Below are 20,717 nucleotides of genomic sequence, written 5' to 3' on the forward strand. Positions count from 1 at the left end.
GACTGAGGACAAGGCTTTAGTGAATTCCACTTCATTCTATGTTAGTCTTATCACCCACCATTCATGGGCGACTGTAATCTCATTCATAATGCAGGTGGAGTGTTGCTCTAACCCCTGACAAAGCTTGATAAGCACGAGAAGATACATGTGCCCTCCATAACATGTATACTCACGTGTGTGCGGTGCACTGTCAGTTTGCTTATTCACCATGCTTTGCATTTCTATGTTTGTGGATCTGTGTGCTATGCCCGATACAATGCCACATACACAGCTGCACCATCAGTTCATAGTGCATGAGTGCTGAATGTTTGATATGTTTCTGGAATTTTCGTAACAAGTTCAGGGCCACCAATTGGTGGAGATGCCTTTTACGTTTCTGTTTCTTATCGTGCTTCGTCAGTGGGATGAGCCAGCCGAGAATGTTGGATGAAGGAGTGGCATGTAAGTGAGTGAAAAGCACGGCTACAAAATTGGAACCCCGAGTGCAGTATTCCCGATTAATTACATTTTTGGGGATTTGAGCAGTTTCGCAATATTTTAAGTGACTAGGCTTTGGACATGTCGGCACCTATGTGCAACAGCATTTGCTGGGCTCTGTGCGAGGATCGCTGCTGCCAGTAGACGCCTGATGTGTTGGGTGCCAAGTCACAGAATATCTAGCAAAAGTGATCTACCAAAGTAAAATATCACTCCTGGTATATTAAGCTTCTGTGAGAAATTTAATGGTTACTGGTGCCTATTTCGAAAGGCCCTACGAGATGCATGGCCAGGGGCTTAAACTTTCATGAACTCGCTTATCTTGAACATTTCCTAGTTTCGAACATTACACTATTCAGTAATAAAAAAAATTTAACATTAGACTTTTCAAAAAGTGATTCTCAGGTCTCTATGTTCAACTTCGCTGCAATACAGTATTCTTATGCGGTGAAGCATATATTCCGCGCAGTGAAGCATACCAATAGTGGGAAGGGGCACCAGGGCCAGGTATGCGTTCCTTGTACACTGCATGTACTTGCATTCTCCTGTCACAGTACAAACACTGAGATGTCGAATAGAAGTAACCAAGGCATCTAATCAGAATAAACGAATTAGTACGGCACTATCTTTTACTTATGATTCCTCCAGCCATTGCGACAGCATACATTTTTAATCTGAGCACTGTTTTAAGTGTTGTACTCACTAAATTCCTAGATGCAGAAAACCAGTTGCATCACGCTTTGCTATGCATCAACCTCTTATCTTTGACATCTAGTTAACGAGTTCTACTGCACTAAGTTTCGGTCTCCTTCTTTGACAAAGCAAGTAATTCCAACATGCAGTAGTTCCTATGCATACAAGTTCCAGCATACAAGCCACTTAACCACGTTAACTACATGTCTCTGCAGAACAGCTATTTGATATTGGATTCAAAAATATGTCGTAAATCACTATTTGCTTCGCATTCGCTCTGAGCACAAAAGCCATTGTTTGCGCAAGCCGAGTACTCGTGTATCTATCTGTGCCAGATATAGCTATGGGAGAAGCTACATAATTCGCGACACGCAAGCTTTGTTGATCCATTAGATATGAAGCCTGCTCGGTGCAGCTCAGATGTGTGTCCAAACGATGTAGAGTCAACTGCAAAAGTTTACGGGACGCAGGATCTGCCAAGAAGCTGAATTCTCGCGAAGCGTGGTCACACAGCCTCGAATTAAATGTTCCAGCATGTAGTAGCCTTCGCAACCTACACAGAGATCCATAAATACGAAGTGTCATGCCTTAACAGTAGGAATTTACATTTGAAGGGGAAACCGCATCCCGTAAACTTTTGCTGTTGACTGTACCACTATTACAGAAAGGTGCTCTCGACAACCTTTTCCTCAGCCGCTTCAATGTGGAGAGCTCAGAGGCCTCAAGAGAAGTGCAGGCGCTGCTCCACAACTCGGGGTACAGTTACTGGGCCGCGTACACAAGGAGGAGGGAGGAATAAACTTTTATTGTAGAACCAGCACTTTATGATGGCCGGGCCTACGCCTCCCACGAAGGGACGTCGAGGGCTTGCCTCGCCGCCGCCTCGCGGGCGTGCTGGGTCGCCCAGGTTTGGTCGTCGAGGGCGGAGCTCCGCAGAGCCTCATGCAACCTCGACGAGAGAGTCGTGGTGTTAGTTTGTGCGTACTGTGCTGGGCACTCCCATAGCATATGCGGAAGCGTAGCCGGGTGAATTCCACAGCACCGGCAGTTGGGGGTAGTGTAGAAGTCCGGAAATATAAGGTGGAGGCGGGCGGGTGAAGGGTACGTGTTTGTTTGTAGTAGACGCAGGGTGGTAGCCTGCGACCGGCTGAACTTTGGGTGAGGCGGGGGGAAGATTCGGCGACTCAGGTAAAAGGCCTTAACGAGATCGTTATAAGTTGTCAGACTGTCCCTGGTGTCCAACTCATCTCCAGTGACTCCGGCGCGGTTGACTAGGCCTCGCGCAATGGAGTGGGTGACCTCGTTGAGATTGGGGAGGTGTGGGTGGACAGGGCCCGCATGGGCCGGGATCCATGTTAGGGAGATTATGCTGTCTTTAGAGTGTGGTGCCTGGCAGAGGATGCGAAGAGCTTGGGGAGAAATACGCCCTTTGCTGAAGTTAGTAACGGCTGAGCGAGAGTCGCACACTATGGTGTGACAGGTGGGATCTAAAGTGGCCAGGGCGATGGCCACTTCTTCAGCCGTCTCTGCAGTGGGGGTAGTGACGCTGCAGGCATGGTGTAGGGCTCCATCGCGTGTGGCAACGGCCACAAATCGTGTGCCATGGGAGTATCGGGCTGCATCAACAAATGTGACGCCAGGTACGTTGGCAAGGGCTTTTATGATAGCTCCGGCCCGAGCTTGGCGCCGGGCCCTGTTATATTCAGGGTGCATATTTCTAGGGATAGGGTCTATGTAGATCCAGCTACGGATGTCGGTTGGGATTGGTTGTTTGGGGCCCTGTTGCTGATGGTAGGTGAAGCCAAGCGTGGACAGAATAAAGCGCCCCGTTTCAGTATGGGTGAGCCGTTCAAGCTGAGAGCGTTGTTGGGCTTCAATGAGTTCGGAAAGGTTGTTGTGAACTCCCAGTTGGTTGAAGAGTTCAGTGCTGGTGCAATGTGGGAGACCAAGTGCTTGCTTGTAGACCCCTCGTATGAGGGCGTCGAGCTTGTTCTGCTCAGCCCGGTACCAGTTGAGGTACGCAGCAACATAGGTAATGTGGCATATGACGAAGGATTGGACGAGTCGGAGAAGGCTTTCTTCTTTGAGTCCTCCTCGACGGTTAGATATACGTTTAAGAAGTCGTAGGGTGTTCTGAGATTGGGCACAGATCTTGTTGAGAGCTAAGGCGTTGGAGCCGTTGGTAGAGATGGTGAGACCTAGAACCCGGATACTAGGGACGTGTGGGATAGGACTGCCATCTTGAAGGCGTAGGGTGATGGCATCACAGGGTCGGTGATCAGATTGGTGTTTGGGAGGGCGACCCCGCTGAATGGGCTTGTATAGCAGAAGCTCCGATTTAGCCGGCGAACAGCGCAGTCCAGTCCCTTGGAGATAGGCTTCAACCGTGTCAATCGCCGTTTGGAGGGCTGATTCCACTTGACCATCACTGCCTCGGTACGACCAGATGGTGATGTCGTCGGCGTAGATGGTATGGTTGATATTGTCGACTTGCTGTAGTTGCTTGGCAAGGCCAATCATGACTAAGTTAAAGAGCATGGGAGAGATAACTGAACCTTGTGGGGTGCCTTTGCTGCCAAGGGGAAGCTGGTCTGATCGTAAATCCCCGGCCGAGAGGGTAGCCGTGCGATTGGAGAGAAAGTCACGGATGTAATTGTAGGCTCGCTCTCCCAGCTGGAGGTTGGAGACCTGGTCAAGGATAGCTGCATGGGAAACGTTATCAAAGGCTTGAGTGAGGTCGAGTCCGAGAATGGCTTTCATGTTACGGGAACGATCGTTGAGCACTTGATGTTTGAGCTGCAACATAGCGTCTTGAGTAGAAAGGTGAGGGCGAAATCCAATGATGGTGTGGGGATAGAGAGAGTTGTCCTCGAGGTGACTGTTGATGCGTGCTAAGAAGGCGTGTTCCATCACCTTGCCTACGCATGAAGTGAGGGAGATGGGCCTTAAGTTATTGAGGCTAGATGGTTTGCCAGGCTTTGGGATTAAGATAACGTTGGCAGTCTTCCAGGCGGCTGGAAGGGCACCACTGCGCCAGCAATCGTTGATGTAGTCAGTCAGATGGGACACGGACTCGTCATCGAGATTGCGAAGGCTTTTGTTAGTGACCCCGTCTGGCCCTGGAGCAGAACGACCGTTAAGCTTGCGTAGAGCGGCGTGTATTTCAGATACGCTGAAATCGGCGTCTAGTGTAGGGTTGGGGCTACCGATGTAATTGCTGTGTGGACTGACTTGTCCCCTGGAGATATATCTGGTGCAGAGGTAGTCAAGCACCTGTTGTGGACCTTGCTTAAGGGTCTCCGTATAAAGGAGCTTCTGCAGCCGATCCTGTTGGGTGGTGCGGGTGGTGGTATTATCAAGCAGATGTTTGAGGAGTTGCCACGAGGAAGGGCGATGAAGTTGCCCATCCACCGTGTTACACAGCTCAGTCCATTGTTGCCGGCTGAGGATTTGACAATGCTCCTCAATGGCTGTGTTCAGTTTGGAGATCTTGCTTCTGAGGCGACGGTTCACAAGTAAAAATTTTTTATAAGAACCTAATCATACCTAGCCTTATGGCAAGGTGATGACGGCAAATTTTTCTCTGTCATGCAATCACGATGGTGTTGATGGACCATACCTAGCCTTATGGCAAGGTGATGACAGCAAATTTTGCTCTGTCATGCAATCACGATAGTGTTGATGGCTTTCAACCAACTTTAGCATCAAACTAGCAGAGTCCAGACTGCTTACAGTATAATTGCCAGAGTCGCATATATCGGCACAAGCATAAGTGGTTACACACTAAAATCAAAGCATTTTTGAAAGGCTGTGCACATGAAAAACATGTAGACGAAGTGTGTAGACCGACAATCAAGGAATGCAAGCAAGATAATGTTTAAGTTTACAAACGATGAAAGGTTAAAGGCTAAACCCCATTAGCGCGATTTTGTGCGCGACAGCGACGAGCGACGGGTTCGCGCGACGGATATGGCCGTCGCTTGAACAGATCGCTCAGACTTGTCGCGCGATCGCTCGGTTTTGCAAATCTAGAATTCGTCGCTCGTCACCCGGAAGTGCTATGAGCGACTAGCCAATAGCGCAAAGCCGGAAGTGGATGCACACAACTCCGGTACTTCTGATTGTCGCACGGAACGAGAAAACGATTGAATTTTTATAGGTGCAAGGATAAGAACCTAGTGCAAGGCTTTCAGAAGTATTTTATGCTGCTTTTTGTAGTAAAATACATCAACTTAAGTTAATAAAGCATGCGTCACGCTAGTTTCGGCGCCTATATTGCTGCCCTCATACCGGCAACACTGGGGAGACGTCGCTCGAAGTCATCGCTCGCATGGGGTGCAACTTGCAGGCGACGAGCGAACGCGACAGCCATCTCCACCGCGTCGCTTGTCGCTGTCGCGTGCAAGATCGCTTGCATGGGGTTTATACTTAATGCCCGAGTACCCATGGTATTCGCACAAAGCTATGCAGAAAAATAGTGCTATAGAGGAAAATAGATTGCCAACCAACTTTTCAAACCTGCTCAATTATATAGTCCTATGGCACCACCATATACTCTGTAAAGAATAGCAAACAAAATTTCGACACCGTACGGTGTCTTGCTCTATTTTTCACAATGATCTGCGTGCATAATGTTAACACCATGACGACCATGCACCAAATTGCTGCCATTAGAGTGTTGTCTGTGCAACCTGTGCCCTCACTTGCTTTGCCGAAGTGGGTTCTTTGCTTTACAAGTGCCGGATAGCTGCTGTTAAGCATATCATTGAATTGGCACCAAACTGCAATTTTATTTACTGATGAGGCAGCGTTGGTTAGATTTCGCTGACAGGGGGGGGGGGGGGGGGGTATAGGATGGCATGCCATCGTGGGAAATTTGCCAGTGATATGTTCGTATCATAGATGATTGCATGAAGATAGGGTGTAAGATTATGCATATGTGCTCAACTGAGGGCAGCACAATGCCTAGTTTCTTGTACATGTACTGGTAGGAAAGGCGAAAGTTTGTGAGCGAGCATGAAGACATAAATCTCCAAACTGAACTTAAGAAAACAGCCTCTGACAACATCACAGAGTTAAGGTCACATGCACGATATCTGCACTTCCAAACAACTAGCACTGTGATGGGCGAACGCAAAACACACCTGCGGCTTCTACCGCCACAACACTTCCAAATAGGTATTGCAGTAAAATCTCGTTCTTACATTTTGGAAAGAGTGCAAGGAAAAATATACTAACCAGAAAAACGTACAATCCAAAGTGACTAAAACATTTGACAGACTCAACTGCAGTTGACACCTACGTAATGGGAAGCGTTGTGGGAAACGTTGGATTGTTGCCTACTACAAATGTGCAGTATGTTAACGGCACTATGCCCCATGCACTGTAAAACAAATAGGTGGAAACGCTTATCACAATAGGCTTGGTGGAAATAGCTGTAAATGCGGCATGCAACGACCCGAGAGGAGATTTCCTTGCATCGGAATAAGGAACTGAGTGAGTGCCGGTGTTTTCACACGAGACGGGCAGGCAAATATTGCATGGACACCAATGCAGCGGATGGCTGCCATTCTCAATTCCACGCGCCCAGGGCCTTTTCTTGTTTACACGGCATCTAGCAGCTGGAAAACGTATACGATCGCAGTCTCCACCAAGGTATGGCACCGCATTTGGGTTATCGCATAGTAAAAGCAGGCAGTGTGCTTCCAAAGGTAACACGGGCTGTGAAACAGATAGGCGAAGGTGCTTATTGCCATATGGTTGGCGGAAATACCTGTGAATTCGGCGTGTGACAACCCCGAAGAAGATTTGCTGGTATCGGAATAAGAAATTGAGTGCGTGCCGGTGTTTTCGTGTGAGATGGGCAGGCGAGTATTGCGGTGAAGCTGCAACGGCCAGCAGCTATATACTGCTCTCAATCACGCACACCTCACGCATTTCCTTATTTACATGAAATCTAGCAGCCAGAAAATGTATCATACAATCGAAGTTTGAAAACAAACTGAATGTCGTTGCCGAAAAATCTCGATTTCCGAGAAGTGCAGCCGTGGCCTAGTTGTAGAGTGCCCACCTCAGTTATGGGTAATCGTGGGTTCGATTTGCACCTCCACTGGGCCCCCACTGGTTCTCAAATGGGTACAAGTGTACCCCCGCCTGGCGTTCAGCTATTTTCAGGGGTGATACACTTGGGAACGGCACCTGCACCATAAATTCCCATCGAAACCATTGTGAGTTTGTTTCCTGAGAACACATGAACCGGTGAAAAACAAGCATAACTTTATTGGGTCATTTCTTGTGTTCTCAATCACGAACGTTGGTGCTGGGAAATCGTACGTAAGGGGACCGTATCAGCGAGGTTCTACTGTATTTCAATAAAGCAAAACATAGAGCAAGGTTCTGTCAGAATTTTTCTGTGGTGCTGGAACTGTAAAAAAAAAAAAAAACCATCGAAGTTTGGTTTTTGGCTTGCCCAGTTACTCGGCCATTATTGCGACCCCATCTGTGTCCAAAAGATCTGTGGGCAAACTGTATTTACTTCCTGCACACAAACTGAAGAGCCAAAGAGTGACAATGTGCACACACTCAGCGCGGAGAGCGTATCACTGACACATGGCCAGAGAAGGGGCTTTGCTGTTATGCAATCCCCATGTGTATGCAGAACGGTGTGCTGCCACTGTGGCTTTTAACATTAAAAAAAAATTTCCTTGTCTGTTCACTTTGCACCCTTTCTCCACAATGTCCTTGTCTCTCTCCCTTAGTCCTGTGCACCCCGTTGAGAAATGTGGTCACTGCCTCGCTTGTCTGTGAGATTTTCCAGCAGCCATGTTATAATCGGTGTGTACTTCCATATTGTAATGGGTGCAGACATGCGAGGGCTGCGGTGCCTTTGCCTGACACTTGTGCACATGTGTGAGTTGTGAGAGAAAAATCTGGACACTCCGCCTACGTACTATGGAAGAGGACATGCTTTGCTGAGTTCGTCCCTAGCTGATGGCAGCGTGTACTACGTGAGAACCAGCGCTTACCTAACTTCTGTTAAGACAAAATCACAGTGGCTGATACAGAGTCCATAATAGGGAAGTGTGCCGTGACTTCTTCTGGTGCAGCCCTGGTTAACCACATGAGCTGGCGTGAAGATAAGCTAAGAGGAAGAGGAATGGAGGGCAGGTGAGTCTGCAGTTGTGTCTTTCGCAACTGCTAAAATAAAGTCGTGAAGTAGCCCACGGAGGCATGCAGAAGAACAAATTTACAGTAACAACGCGTCATCATTTATTGGTCTGCAGCTGCTAAAGCAACATCTACCTAAGCACCAACCCCACATTTCGCGCTGGATCTCTTTGTTCTCCTTCGCAGGAACCCTCCATATAAGGCCTCGTGGTGAAGCATAGGTAAAGAACTACTGCAGAAGCGAAAGGGGAAAATGATAGAATAATGCAGATTTAAAAGAAAAAAGGAAAAAAGAAAGGAAAAGGAATCAGTTGAACATGCTTTCGAATTACAGACCTCTCAATCATGAGCGTGGTGTGTGTCCGCTAGGCCGCGAAAAACGAACGGACGGAGAGCTTATTCCCGAGTTTTTATCCAAGGTCACTTGGTGCAGTTTGGCTAGATACAAAAAGGCCTAAAATGTGTCCTCCGTCAAAGTACCAGGCGAAACACCCACATTTTTCTCTCACAACTCACGCACGTGCACGAGAGTCTGAAAAACGTGGCGTATGCTTTGCATGTTGGCGCCCTTGACAAAACACAAACACTCATGAGTGGCATTTGGTCTCGCGCTGCTGCACTGTAGGCTGTATGCACAAAGTACATTGAGTTCTATGGGAAAGTAAAAAAAGAGTCAGAAAAGAGCACATTATATCTTGTCCTGCACTATAAGCAGTTATGCTTTATGTAGTCTGAAGTGCGTTTCCCAGCTAGGTGCGGGAACACTAGAATATATGAACCTAAATCGAATAGTGAATTATCGAATATTTGGATTCACAAATCAAACACCTGTTTTTTAGTTCCTCAAATATTCAGCACATCCACTAAAAGACCTGTGGTCCGTTGCTTTGCTGCTCACAGCCTCTTCATAGTGCATGCTTGCTGTTGGTATAACGCTCATCCGGATCTACAGGGCCAATCGAAAGACCCACATGTGTTGGGGACCGAGAGAACGGCTACAGCAGTAGTGCATATAAAAATGAAAAAGTGTGAAAATCCGAAGTCTGGGAGCATTGGGAGCATGAATGAAGTTTGAGCCCATCAGCCACAGATGCAGATTTCAACGCACATTTTATCGAGGTCAATTAACGAATTATTCTAACGACATAGATAAAGCCACAAAAATGCCTGAACGATCGTACCGTTCGAGAAAACAAATTTAATGAGAAAAATGTATCTCTTCCTTTTTTTTTCACAATGCCAGTGACACAAAATAATATTTTTACAGACTTTTGTTCAGTTTTGTTTTGACTGTCATCAGTGTGCCACTGGTGACCGTGAGAAGCACTCATTGGATACACCAGCTTCATAGCAGTCAGACACAAACTCCCCCCGCCCCCAACTTCACAGCGCAAGCTTTCAAGACTGGAGCCAGACGCAGAGCCAGACGCACTCCACTGGTCGCATATCATTTTATCCAGTGAAACCTTGTTACTACGAACACCTAACAAACTTTTCAGATTAATAATCTTTTCGAAAATCCCCTGCTTCCTTCTTACAGTTTCAATGTAAAAATATTTCAATACTACGAACTTCACAATACCGAACTTTTCAGAATAATGATCGCTATTAAGTTCCCCTGTGACGGTAACGACGCCTCAGCACTATGAACTAGTATTCTGAAATCTGGGGATTCTTAGATTTTCATGTATCCTTCATGGCAGCCAAAACAATCGGCTAACAGATGACAAGGCGCAGATAGCGGACGTTGCAGTGCCTAGGTTTAGAAAGCCTGCGACGGAGCCTGAGAAAAAAAGATTGCGGGCCAGTGGAGATGACGACGCATCAGGTTTCGCAAGCGCATGCTTCGCCCAGAAAAGTGTCGCCTAGCTGCAGAGGTGCATTTCTTCCTTCTTTCACCCTTCTTTCTGTCCATGGCTCCTTCTTTCGTGCTTATTTCTGCGGCCGTACTAGCTATGCGTGTGGTGAAATGTAACCTCTGCATGGCGGGGATGCCACGCAGTCTCACTTTGCACTTTCCAAACAGTGTCATTTATGCGCTTGCACTTTGACTCAGTTCAGGTGTCCACCTCAAGCGAGACAGCTGGGGTGTCCATGGCAAGAAATGTGAAAAACAAACAAAAAGCAAGAAACATTGCACTTTGGAAGTGACGTAGAGCTACCTTCTTGTCAGTAGTTTTCTCGGCGTCAGCACCTGTTTTGCGTGCCTCACTCTTATTATATGGTGGTTCGATGGTGCACGGTGGCGGATTCTATGGAAAACAGCAACAGCGCATGCCGAGAGCCAACAGTGACGTTTTCGTGCATAGCTCATATGGTGACAACTTATGAACTGATGGGTTGATGGGCGCGAGGGTTAATTTTAGGGCTTTCACTATAACAATCCTCCACAAAAACGAACAATTTACCACGGTCCCCTTAAGTTCATTATATCAAGATTTCACTGTACTAGTGCATGCCAATTGCAAGTTACGAAAGTCACTGACAGCTGGAAACATTCTTATTATGCAATCATTAGACACGTGAGCATGCGCAACAGCTGATTTTCTTGCATGAAATTTATAAGCATTCGTAAGTTTCCGCTAAATGTTCTAATATTTGACATTCAGTTCGATGTGCGGCTTTCTTTTTTATTCATGTGATTCAATATTCGAGTTGAAAGCTACTACTCGGCATTCGCCCCTATGTTTCAAACCTCCAAACTTGAAGTCATGCTTTTTATGTGGAAGAAGTGTGCAGTAAAGCTTCCACAGCTTCATAAACATGTGTCAGTACTCTTTAACATTTGTCTTTAGTATTTAACACCCATGTAAGCATGCATTCGGGCATCCAAATCATTGCCTAAGGCCAACAACTGCAGCTACACTGACCCTGCTAATGTCCTGGTTGTCAATGGTGATGCTACCGCTCTGGATGTCGTACAGCCGAAACAGCAGCCGAACTATGGTGCTCTTACCCGCTCCCGACGGGCCCACCTGCAAAACAGTCAAGAAGGGGGAAAAAAGACTCATTGACCATGGATGCACTGGACTTGTCAGCCCTTCCTGCCCCATTTGCACATCCCAATAATTCATTCTATTAATACCACAAGAGAATTGGGCAGCAATTATGCAGGACCTATTGAGCTGTGCATGAATCAGCATGAATGCGTGTCTGCTGCCTCAGCATACAAATTGTGGGCTGTACAATAAATTTTAAAAGCTCCCTAGAAGCACTCTACTGAGGTTCTAGACAAAGCTCTGCACATAAGTGTTGATGTTCTGGGACGATTCATAGCAACACGGACAACTACACCTGGCTGTTCTCATTTTAATTGCCTATGTGACATGAGTTAAAGAAAGAAAAGGACATGAGGTGTCTTATTGATGGCTAAGTTAACTTGCTCTGGTGCCCTCATCCCCAGCAATGCGGTAGCTGCAGAGGAACCAACGAGTCAAACAAGGCGACGGGGTGACATACAAAAACTTAACAGTCTCTTTTTATTGCTCACTTTCTTTAAGTATCCCGCAGGTTACGTTACGTAGGGTCGCAAAATTGGCAGGCAGGTGCTCAGAGCCACACCACTACCTGACGAGACATGCCATGTACAACATAACAAGTGCCCAATGTCATCCTACTGTTAGGATGTATTATGTACGTAAAACCATAATTTTGTTGAGTGCTGTGGTAATCACGTGCCTAAAGTTACCCAAAGATTTTCACACAACTAAAAATGCCTGCAAGGTGTTTTCACTGCTATAAAAATGTAATATGCCAAGAATGTTAAACAAAATGGTGCTGATTCTAGTTCATAGTCAACAAAAGTAGCCTAAAGCAACAGCACAAGACAGTCGATGCCAAATGCAGGGGTAAGAGTTTTCTACAACACTGCACATAGTTTAAAAGTCCACCTTCCATTAATTCAGTCTTAACAGGACCAACAGAATTGACTGAATCGTCTGGCAGACAAATTTAATAGAAGAGACATGAAAAAAATCCGAGCATGCCACTGCTTTATTTGGCAGTATGTCTGCCTGATTCTAACACAACCCCAGATCAAATTCAAAACCACTTTTCATAGGTTCAATGGTACAAAACAATGTGCACACAAATATAACATGCACCAGATGCTGGATACGCTGTGGTGGCTTTTACGTTGTGCTGCTAAGCCCAAAGGCATGGGATTAAATACTGGCCACAGCAGCCGCATTTCGGTGGAGGTGAAATGCAAAAGTGCCCATGTACCATACATTGGGTGCACGTTAAGAAAAGCCAGGTGGTCAAAATTAATCTGGAGTCCCCCACTATAGTGTGCCTCAATCATATTGCCGTGTTGGCAAGTAAAACCCTAAAATTAGTTTAATTTAAATAATGATCAGATGCTGCAGAAATTTGTAAAAATGAATAATAAGTACCATGCTGCCGATTCTGGCAGTCACAAATAAGATGAAATCAGTAGAGTTTACCTTCACAAAATGAAAATTTATTAAACTCCATATCCATCATGAATCTCAAACGGCTTTCTATTGCTGTGTATGGGCTACAACATGTCATCCTGTGCACGGTCCATCCCATTGCTTGAATGAGACTGCAACCATTGCAAACAGGGCAAGGGCCAATGCTTAGACTAATCGCTTCGGCAGTTCATCCTCCAACGAATGTAATCCTCTGAAACACCAAAAACATGCAACGCAACTTTTTTCCTGCCAGTACAGCACATATCCTCTTTTGAATAAGCCTTCATAATTAAAGCCTAAAAATCATCATCACTTTCCCAAACGAAAACTTGCTATGCCACCATCTTGTGATGACAATGGTGATGGCACTGGTTCGGGTGGTAAGCTGTTGCTAATGCTATGAACACAGTTTCAGTTCCATATGTGACTGTAATGCGCCGAAAATTTATGGAATATATTTATTGTAAAAAACAGCGTGCCTTAGAATTCGACCAAAGCAGTAATAATTAATCATGAGCTGCCATTTTCACATTGATATCTGGCACACGTAGGACAAAAATAAGTGTTTCCCGTGAGAGATAATGTGTCTTTGACACATTAACTGTTCCCTAAATGCAACTAGATGTTGTAGCTACTAGGGTCACAATCAGGATCCACAATGGTGTTACCATTGGGGTCTGATATGTACATGCCTATTAGTCAAGTTTGGATTATCTGGCAGAGGCCAGTTTCGCGATCAAAACAGCAGAAGTGTTGGCCCATAGAAATGTACAGGTGCCGGCTGGGTCATTCGGTTGCGATCAAATTACGGTATAACTGAAAAATTGAGTTAACCAGAGCCAAGTTTACCAAAGTCTGCTATACTAGTACACACACATATCATAACTGAATCTCATAAATATTATAGGTGTTCAAATATACAAAGCTCTCAAATAGCAAATAGAACATATTGCTCTATTTCATTCGGCCTTCGAATTGAATGAACACAGTTCGTCCATACAAGCATTTTTCAAATACCTTTCAAACACGTGACATCTCCAACTCTGCATTATTAAGTACAAGACTGCAATAAAATTGCAATAAATTGCGTCCCTATAGCCATAGCAGACGTAAAACATGAGAAGTTATGTTGTGGAGCACGCCACTCACTCAGGGAGACAGACTTTTCCAGCTAAAAATTTATCATTCGCACTCACTGATGATTCCCAAGTATGACAATAAACTGCTTAACTGTTCCTAATGCTCATTTGTGCTTTTAGTAAGCAATGCCTCATAATGCGCAATGTATTCACAGCAACTTGCTAACATTGTGAATGTCGATGGATGTGAAGATGTGAAGGATGTGAAGATCATTTTATATAAATCTTGAGAATGGCCGTTAATTATTTGAAAAGTATGAGATATTTCCATAGTACGTAATTTTGATTCAGGCACTAATCCAACTTGTATTTGATTCGGTCTTGAATATTCAGACTCCTAACAAGTATGTAACTTGTTAATGAACTGAGCTTTGTTACACATAAAAGATGCACAGTGATCTGTATCAGCCCTGAATACAAGAGCACACATTATCCAGGAAAACTAGCTGTCGCAATGGCATTAGGCAGTGAATGATTTAGGTGAAACAAAATTTTGGACTGTGAAAAGAAGCTTAGTTTCAGACGGTGTAATTATGAAGAAGCCTCTGTGCAAAATTATACGTTCAAAAAATCAAATGAACCATGAAAAACTGGCAAAAGCGGACATTCTTTGTACTGAAACTGAAAAAAAATATGTATTTCAGTTTGATGGAAGTGACGCATGACCAAGAACGCGTAGATATTCAGTATGACCGGCAAGATTGGGTACTGCCCGCTGCCCGTGGCACGCACGAAAATGCCACAGTCAATGTGCTGAGACTGACGTCATATGCATGCGTGTCATCTGCTTAAGTGCTATTCAAGGGTTCTTAATCAGAAAAATCAGGCAATCACCAAACCTGCAGTTTGCCAAGACTGCTTCAATTTTGGCAAGGCTACTCCTATATGACTACTAATCAGCCAAAGTAACATTTTGTTGCAGTTGGCCTCTAAAGCAAAGGTCATCGAGTTCTCTGTTAGCAGCCCTGATTTAATGACACTAAATCTCAATTTAAAGGGGCACTAAAGGCAAATATGTATGTATTAAGTGAAGCTAAAGTGATCTATCTTATTTTTAAAAACAAAGAATAGATTGACATTACACTTGAAAATGACGCAGGTGGGCAAAAGGTTTCGTTATCCCTCGGCTCTGCACCCCCGCTTTAGCATTTTCCACAAGTTTCCTTAACATGTGGTGCTTCGCTGGTTTCGCTGGCTCGCGAAGCTCGCACAAACTGCAAGTAGCAGAGAGTTCAACTTCCACGTGATGTTGCAGAATGCCCGAACAAGTGGACAAGCCACTTGACCAAAAGCAGCTGCAGTGGCGAATCCACTTCTCTGTCCTGGCTCACTTTCGCCATGGTCGGACGTGTGCATTTTGTACAAAACACTGTACCGCTGTCTGTCAGGCGCTGTTTTTTACTCACCGACGACCTTAAAGGGCGGTGATGGAGTATGCAATGTCACCCCTCCCTGGTTGAGTGGTGGGAGAGTTAAATTGCGACAGAGGTATTCAGACCCTTCAGATGCAATATTCTCATAAACTAAGTCTTTTCTTGGTACAAGACAAGCGTTGCAAGGTTTCTGGAATGGTATTTAAACATTCCAAGTCGAGTTAGTATTCGCCTTTAGTGTCCCTTTAAGGCAGTGGGCAGTTACTGCTAATTTCTCATGCAAGTGGCAGTGGTATTACTTGCTCAGTGAAAAAGACAAAAAAAAAAGTTTGACTTACTAGGGCAACAGTACGGCCTGCTGGAACCACAAAGCTGACATTCTTAAGTATTGGCCGCCTGTAAGAGAAAACAGAAACAACTTGTGCTATGCTACCTGTAACTCAGTAGTGATTGGCAAGTTCAAAAGTATCAATTCAAAAGTGTCAGTTCAGAGATGCCACTTCTGGACAGAACTTGAATGCACCTTAGAAATCGAGTCCAAGCTAAGCCAAATACACATGAACTGCTCAAGGTCATTGAGAAATTCAGCTTCACAGATTCGCTCTCACTGTAAAGCAAAGTGAGCATAACAGTAAGCAGTGCCAGAACAGGAATAAAGAAAAAAAAATAGATGACAGCATCTGCGTCATTCACCCTTCTCTTTACCTGCTCCAGTTCTGTGAAAACTAGTCCAGCTGAACACTATTTTTCCAGTAACCAGTTCTTGTTTGAAGTAATCAGGTGCTTGCTTGGCCCACAGGGCTGTAGGCTGTACATAAGACTATTACACTAGTGTAATAATATGCTCCTTTTCCGAAAAGATTGTGCTTAAATTGTGCATTCGCATTTTTTGGCTACCAGTGAACTTGATTGTATTAAAAAAAAAAGGAACATTTACGACTGTTAGTGAAAGCAGCAACAAAATACAAACATCTTATAAAAAAATGGTGCTGTGGCATGAGCAGATCGGGCGACTAGAGTCGTGTTGTTTTCCTATTGCGCAGTGTTCTGAGATGGCAATGGGAAACCGAAACGAAATTGAACTGGTGGGCAAAACCAGAACACGATGCTGCCAGACCAAACTATAATGCTCACTTTCCACTGCCTGGAACAGCGGTAAGTTTGGGTTATTGCCTATTAAAAGCATGCTTCCGATGACAGTACGCCACACACACTGTGAAACAGATAGGTGAAGATGCTTATCGCAATGCGGTTGGCGGCAATAGCTGTGAATGCAACATGCGCCAACCCATGAGGAGAGTTTCTGGTAGTGGAACAGGAAACTGAGTGTGTGCTGGCATTTTTGCCCAATATGGGTGGGCGACTACAGAGGGGAAGCTGCTATGACGGGTGCCTGCTGCACTCAATCGCATGTCTTGCCTCCATTTCTTGTTTGCATGGTGTCTAGAAGCCAGAAAAAATATTGTACGATCGCAGTTTGGATGTACTGAACATTGGTGCTGAAATATTGTGGTTATTGGGAATGTATCAACCCGTAAACAGGAAGTGCAACTGTATTGGGCAATTTTTTGTGTTCTCTATCTTGAACGTTGGCGTCCCAATATTGTGCGAAATAGGATCGTATCAACGAGGTTCTATTGTACTGCCAGCTGAAGTGGCAACGTGTTAGAATTTTTCTGCCTCTTTACAATTTGATAAATTTCGTTTGTCCCATCAAGGATGAATTAACGTAATTCCACTGTAGCTGCTTTTTTGTTTTTGTAAGCTATGAGTACATATAAACAACAGCTTTGTCTTTAATAAGAAGAACATGCAACTTACTCTGGGGTGTACGAAAAGTAGACGTTAGTGAACTGAATCTCGCCCTCTTTCAGCTTCAAATTTGGTGCATTCACAGCATCTATTACCTGAAATGAAGAGCAGAGCAACCGTAGAAAAAGAAAACAGCAACCGAGCAATCACAAATGTGACCATAATTTCAAAAGCCATGATATCTTCATGTATATTTATTAAAAATTCATGCATGACAACATGATTTCTGCTGCAATAACATGAAAAGTTCAAAATTCAATCAATAGGAAGAGATGTCAAGGGGAGAGTGACCATAAAAAGCAAGCAAAAGAAAACAGAGAAGTCGCAGTTTTGCCCAAAAGGCGAAGCATTAATTGCGACAGCAAATTAGTAGATGGCTATATGAAGTAAGGATAATAGCTTTATCAGCCATATAAACTCACAAACATTCGCCGATTAACTAAACTGACAAGCATGGTGTGACACCCACGCGCAGGCAAACAAACACATCTGACTTGATAAGCGAGGACACTTGCTGTCAAAATGCTGGCACGAGGAAGAGCAGCAGCAGCAGTGAGCGAATGAAGCCCCCTTCGTGCTGCTTCTTACTTCAACACAAACTAAGCCGCGAGAACACAGTGCACACAAAGCTATGAGCCCGCGGCCACCTAGACTTTGTACACATCGTAGATCGCTTTCAAATAGGGCCCATGTGGCCTTGCTGAGCCGCCGCCGAAGTGTTCGTATATTTGCTATCACAATAAAAAGCAATGGGCAAGAACAGTTACTACAGTCCACTACAAATAATGGGCTAGTTCTGGCCACTGACACTACAGCTATGAACAAAAGAGCCTTGACTGTGTTACTTGGAAACAGCTTAGTGACATGGTCAAAAGGATTTAATTAAAGACAACTACAGCATCTAGAAATTTGTAGCTAGATTACTGTGCAGTGATACTTTTAGAGGCCTGTCATTCTTGATGGTTTTTGAGAGCTATAAATTTCACACAAGCAATCAGCATTTAAACAGTCTTCAACAAGCGGCTGCCATTCTTTTTCCAATTTATAAAGCAAATTGTTGGTTTTACCTCATTCTGCAAAGTTATATGCCCGGCAGCACTCCAAAACTGCTACTGAATGTTTCCAGTGCAGTGTGCTTAAGTAGTTTTCATTTATTACAAAGCACTGGTTTTGAAATCGAAACAGGAAATGGGCACTCACTTCTGGCTTAGTGTCAAGAAGCTCAAACATGTTCTCCATGTCAATAAAGGAACGCTGAATCATTCTGGAAGTACACATGGCAAACAAACAGGTCAGACCCTTTCGATGGGCATTTGGAATATTATGTCTTATTTAACAATGACATGACCAGCATTAAAAACAATGAGTTGCAGTAGAGCAACAGGGTCAAACCCCATTATGATGAGGTCGCATTTGACATCAAAAGGTTAGGGGCGTGCAAATAGTTATTCTTGAGAGCAAACTGAGTAACAGTCTAACATAGTGCTAAAAGAAATCAAATTTAATAGTGAATACTTCCCAAATAGTTTTCAAATAATAAACAGCTCTTTTCCCCACTGATATAAAACAAATCTTCCATGCAAGTATTCAATATAGTAGCAAGTTTCCATCACTATGCAATGCATTACGGAGCACACTTTCTCAGAACTTTGCCTAAAGTATTATCAGGGTGTCTACCAACCGGGAAAACCGGGAATTCTCAGGGATTTTGAGTAGTCTGGGAAAACTCAAGGAATTTGTGCCTCTATCAGGAAAAATTAGCTGTGCTTTTATTGAAAGGGTCACAAGTCGCGGTAATGCTAGCTCGAGTAACAGACAGGAATCGTAATGAATCGTGTTTGACGGCCTGTAGTTTTCTGGAGGAGTTGCCAGTGTACAGTCGACGACCGACTTTCCGGTTTCCCGATAATTTGGACGGCTTCGCGGCACCTCCACGTACCCCATAGAGTCAATGTATCAGAACGTCTGAAATTTCGGACGCAAGAACACTTCGCCGTACCATTTTCTGCATGTTTTGCCATGACCGCAGGTCGGAAACGGCCTATATCAAAGCCACCACCGCTGCCATTTTAATTACCTCGCTGCCTCGAACCGGCGCTCTCGCACGCATATCCGCAGGCAGCCATAGCCACCACTGCGGCAACGCTAGGCCTAGCTGCTTTGACGTTCGCTATGAAGCTTCTTGCCATTGGGTGCCGTGTTTTTTATTGAAAGAATTCGTTGCTGTCAGCAATGGCATGGACTCAGCCTTCTTGGTCCTCGCGATTGGCTTAGAAGCTTGGAAAGCACGGTGCGTTGCATAATGCCGGTTCCCGAATGTCAGCTTCGCCTCCGTACAGAAATGTTACTTGGTGAAGCACATGCATGAGTATTGCAGTGAAGCATAACAAGCATGGGGAGGGGCTATTGCCACAGGACACAGTACGTATTCCTTAAATATACACACATGCACCCGGTATTTCCTGTCACAGCACAAGCACCGATATGCCTAATATGTGTACCGACAGGCCTTCAGAGCGTTTTCGAATGTGCCTGTGGCGGTTTAAGCCCTTAAGGGCTGTAAACAACATGCATTTATTTTTTTCCAACTAGCCGATTTTTTGGACGTTTTCACAGCCCCTAGGGAGTTAAAAAAATCAGATGCAGACTGTGCAACTGACTAAGAAGATACTTCAAATGGTCCATGGGGCGAACGAGTGGTGGAAGGAGGACAAGAACAGAAAGGACCTATGCATTCATGAATGAATGGGAAAGGGAGTGTGCCGCCGCTTCTTTCAAGGAGCTTGAGCTCATAAAACAAAGTATTGTCTGACGCACCTGCGATTGAGAGAGAATCTCACTTCTGACAAAGTTCGGACCGCATACCAACGAGCTTGCTACCAGTTGATAGAAATAGCTCATATTCAAAATATTTGCTTCTGTATGCATCTCCTTTTTACTCGTATTTGAGAATGTCTGACTTGATTTGCAATTTTTTTCAAAGATATTTTATTTGCTGAGCATTTTACTAACCCCTCCCTTTTATTCTCTTTAGTATTCACACTTCTCTTCATTCAGTGGTCGGTGTCCTCCTTTTTACGCTTCTTCATGATGCCTCCCGACCAGACGGGCTTTCGTCAAAATCTCGACTTCACACTTCTCTTTAGTATTCAAATTGGATTAAGTCATTTTTTAAAAAATTTTTTCATATGCTTACTAGAGAGTGACAGCATCGGGCAATATGGTTTCAGCCTGTCTTGGAATAACACATAGTTCTGCATCACTCAGGAAATTTTGCAATGGCACTCAGGAAATACCTGGAAAAGTCAGGGAATTTGGAAATGTCAACTTGGTAGGCACCCTGATTATATACAAATAAACAAAATTCGTTGAAGAATGTGTGGTTGTACATTATCTAAATGAAGTCTTAAAACGTAGACTTCTGACCCTGTTAGCATCTGTTTATACCTATGAGACTAAAACGAAAATGCACGACAAGCGCAGCGATGCCAGAAAGGAAAAAAAAAAAGGAACATTTCTCCATTTCAAATGATCGATGCAGATGGTGCCACTATAACATCAAATAATGTTGCAGTCAAGCTTATTCAGACTTATTTCCTAGAGAACACATGGTTGCAAAA

At 44.5% G+C, this 20,717-nt stretch overlaps 1 protein-coding gene and 1 long non-coding RNA gene across 4 annotated transcripts in view; one reads left to right on the forward strand and one right to left on the reverse strand.

Moving 5' to 3' along the window:
- The window catches only part of LOC135905611 (uncharacterized), a 135,572-nt gene that overhangs the window by 44,666 nt on the left and 70,189 nt on the right, over positions 1–20,717 (forward strand). For all 3 annotated transcript variants that reach the window (XR_010565429.1, XR_010565427.1, XR_010565428.1), the window contains one exon: positions 16,329–16,440. This is a non-coding gene — a long non-coding RNA (uncharacterized lncRNA). The remainder of the gene's footprint in view (positions 1–16,328; positions 16,441–20,717) is intronic.
- Hmt-1 (ABC transporter ATP-binding protein/permease Hmt-1) overlaps positions 1–20,717 on the reverse strand; it is a 134,940-nt gene that overhangs the window by 38,390 nt on the left and 75,833 nt on the right. Inside the window, exons 13-16 of the mRNA XM_065436557.2 lie at positions 18,298–18,361; positions 17,107–17,192; positions 15,624–15,681; positions 11,208–11,312 (exon numbers count right to left, since the gene is read on the reverse strand). Of these exons, the coding sequence (XP_065292629.1) occupies positions 11,208–11,312; positions 15,624–15,681; positions 17,107–17,192; positions 18,298–18,361 (313 nt within the window). The remainder of the gene's footprint in view (positions 1–11,207; positions 11,313–15,623; positions 15,682–17,106; positions 17,193–18,297; positions 18,362–20,717) is intronic.

The sequence above is a fragment of the Dermacentor albipictus genome, chromosome 1 (genome assembly GCF_038994185.2).
Source record: "Dermacentor albipictus isolate Rhodes 1998 colony chromosome 1, USDA_Dalb.pri_finalv2, whole genome shotgun sequence".
In the NCBI taxonomy this organism is placed as follows: Eukaryota; Metazoa; Arthropoda; class Arachnida; order Ixodida; family Ixodidae; genus Dermacentor; species Dermacentor albipictus.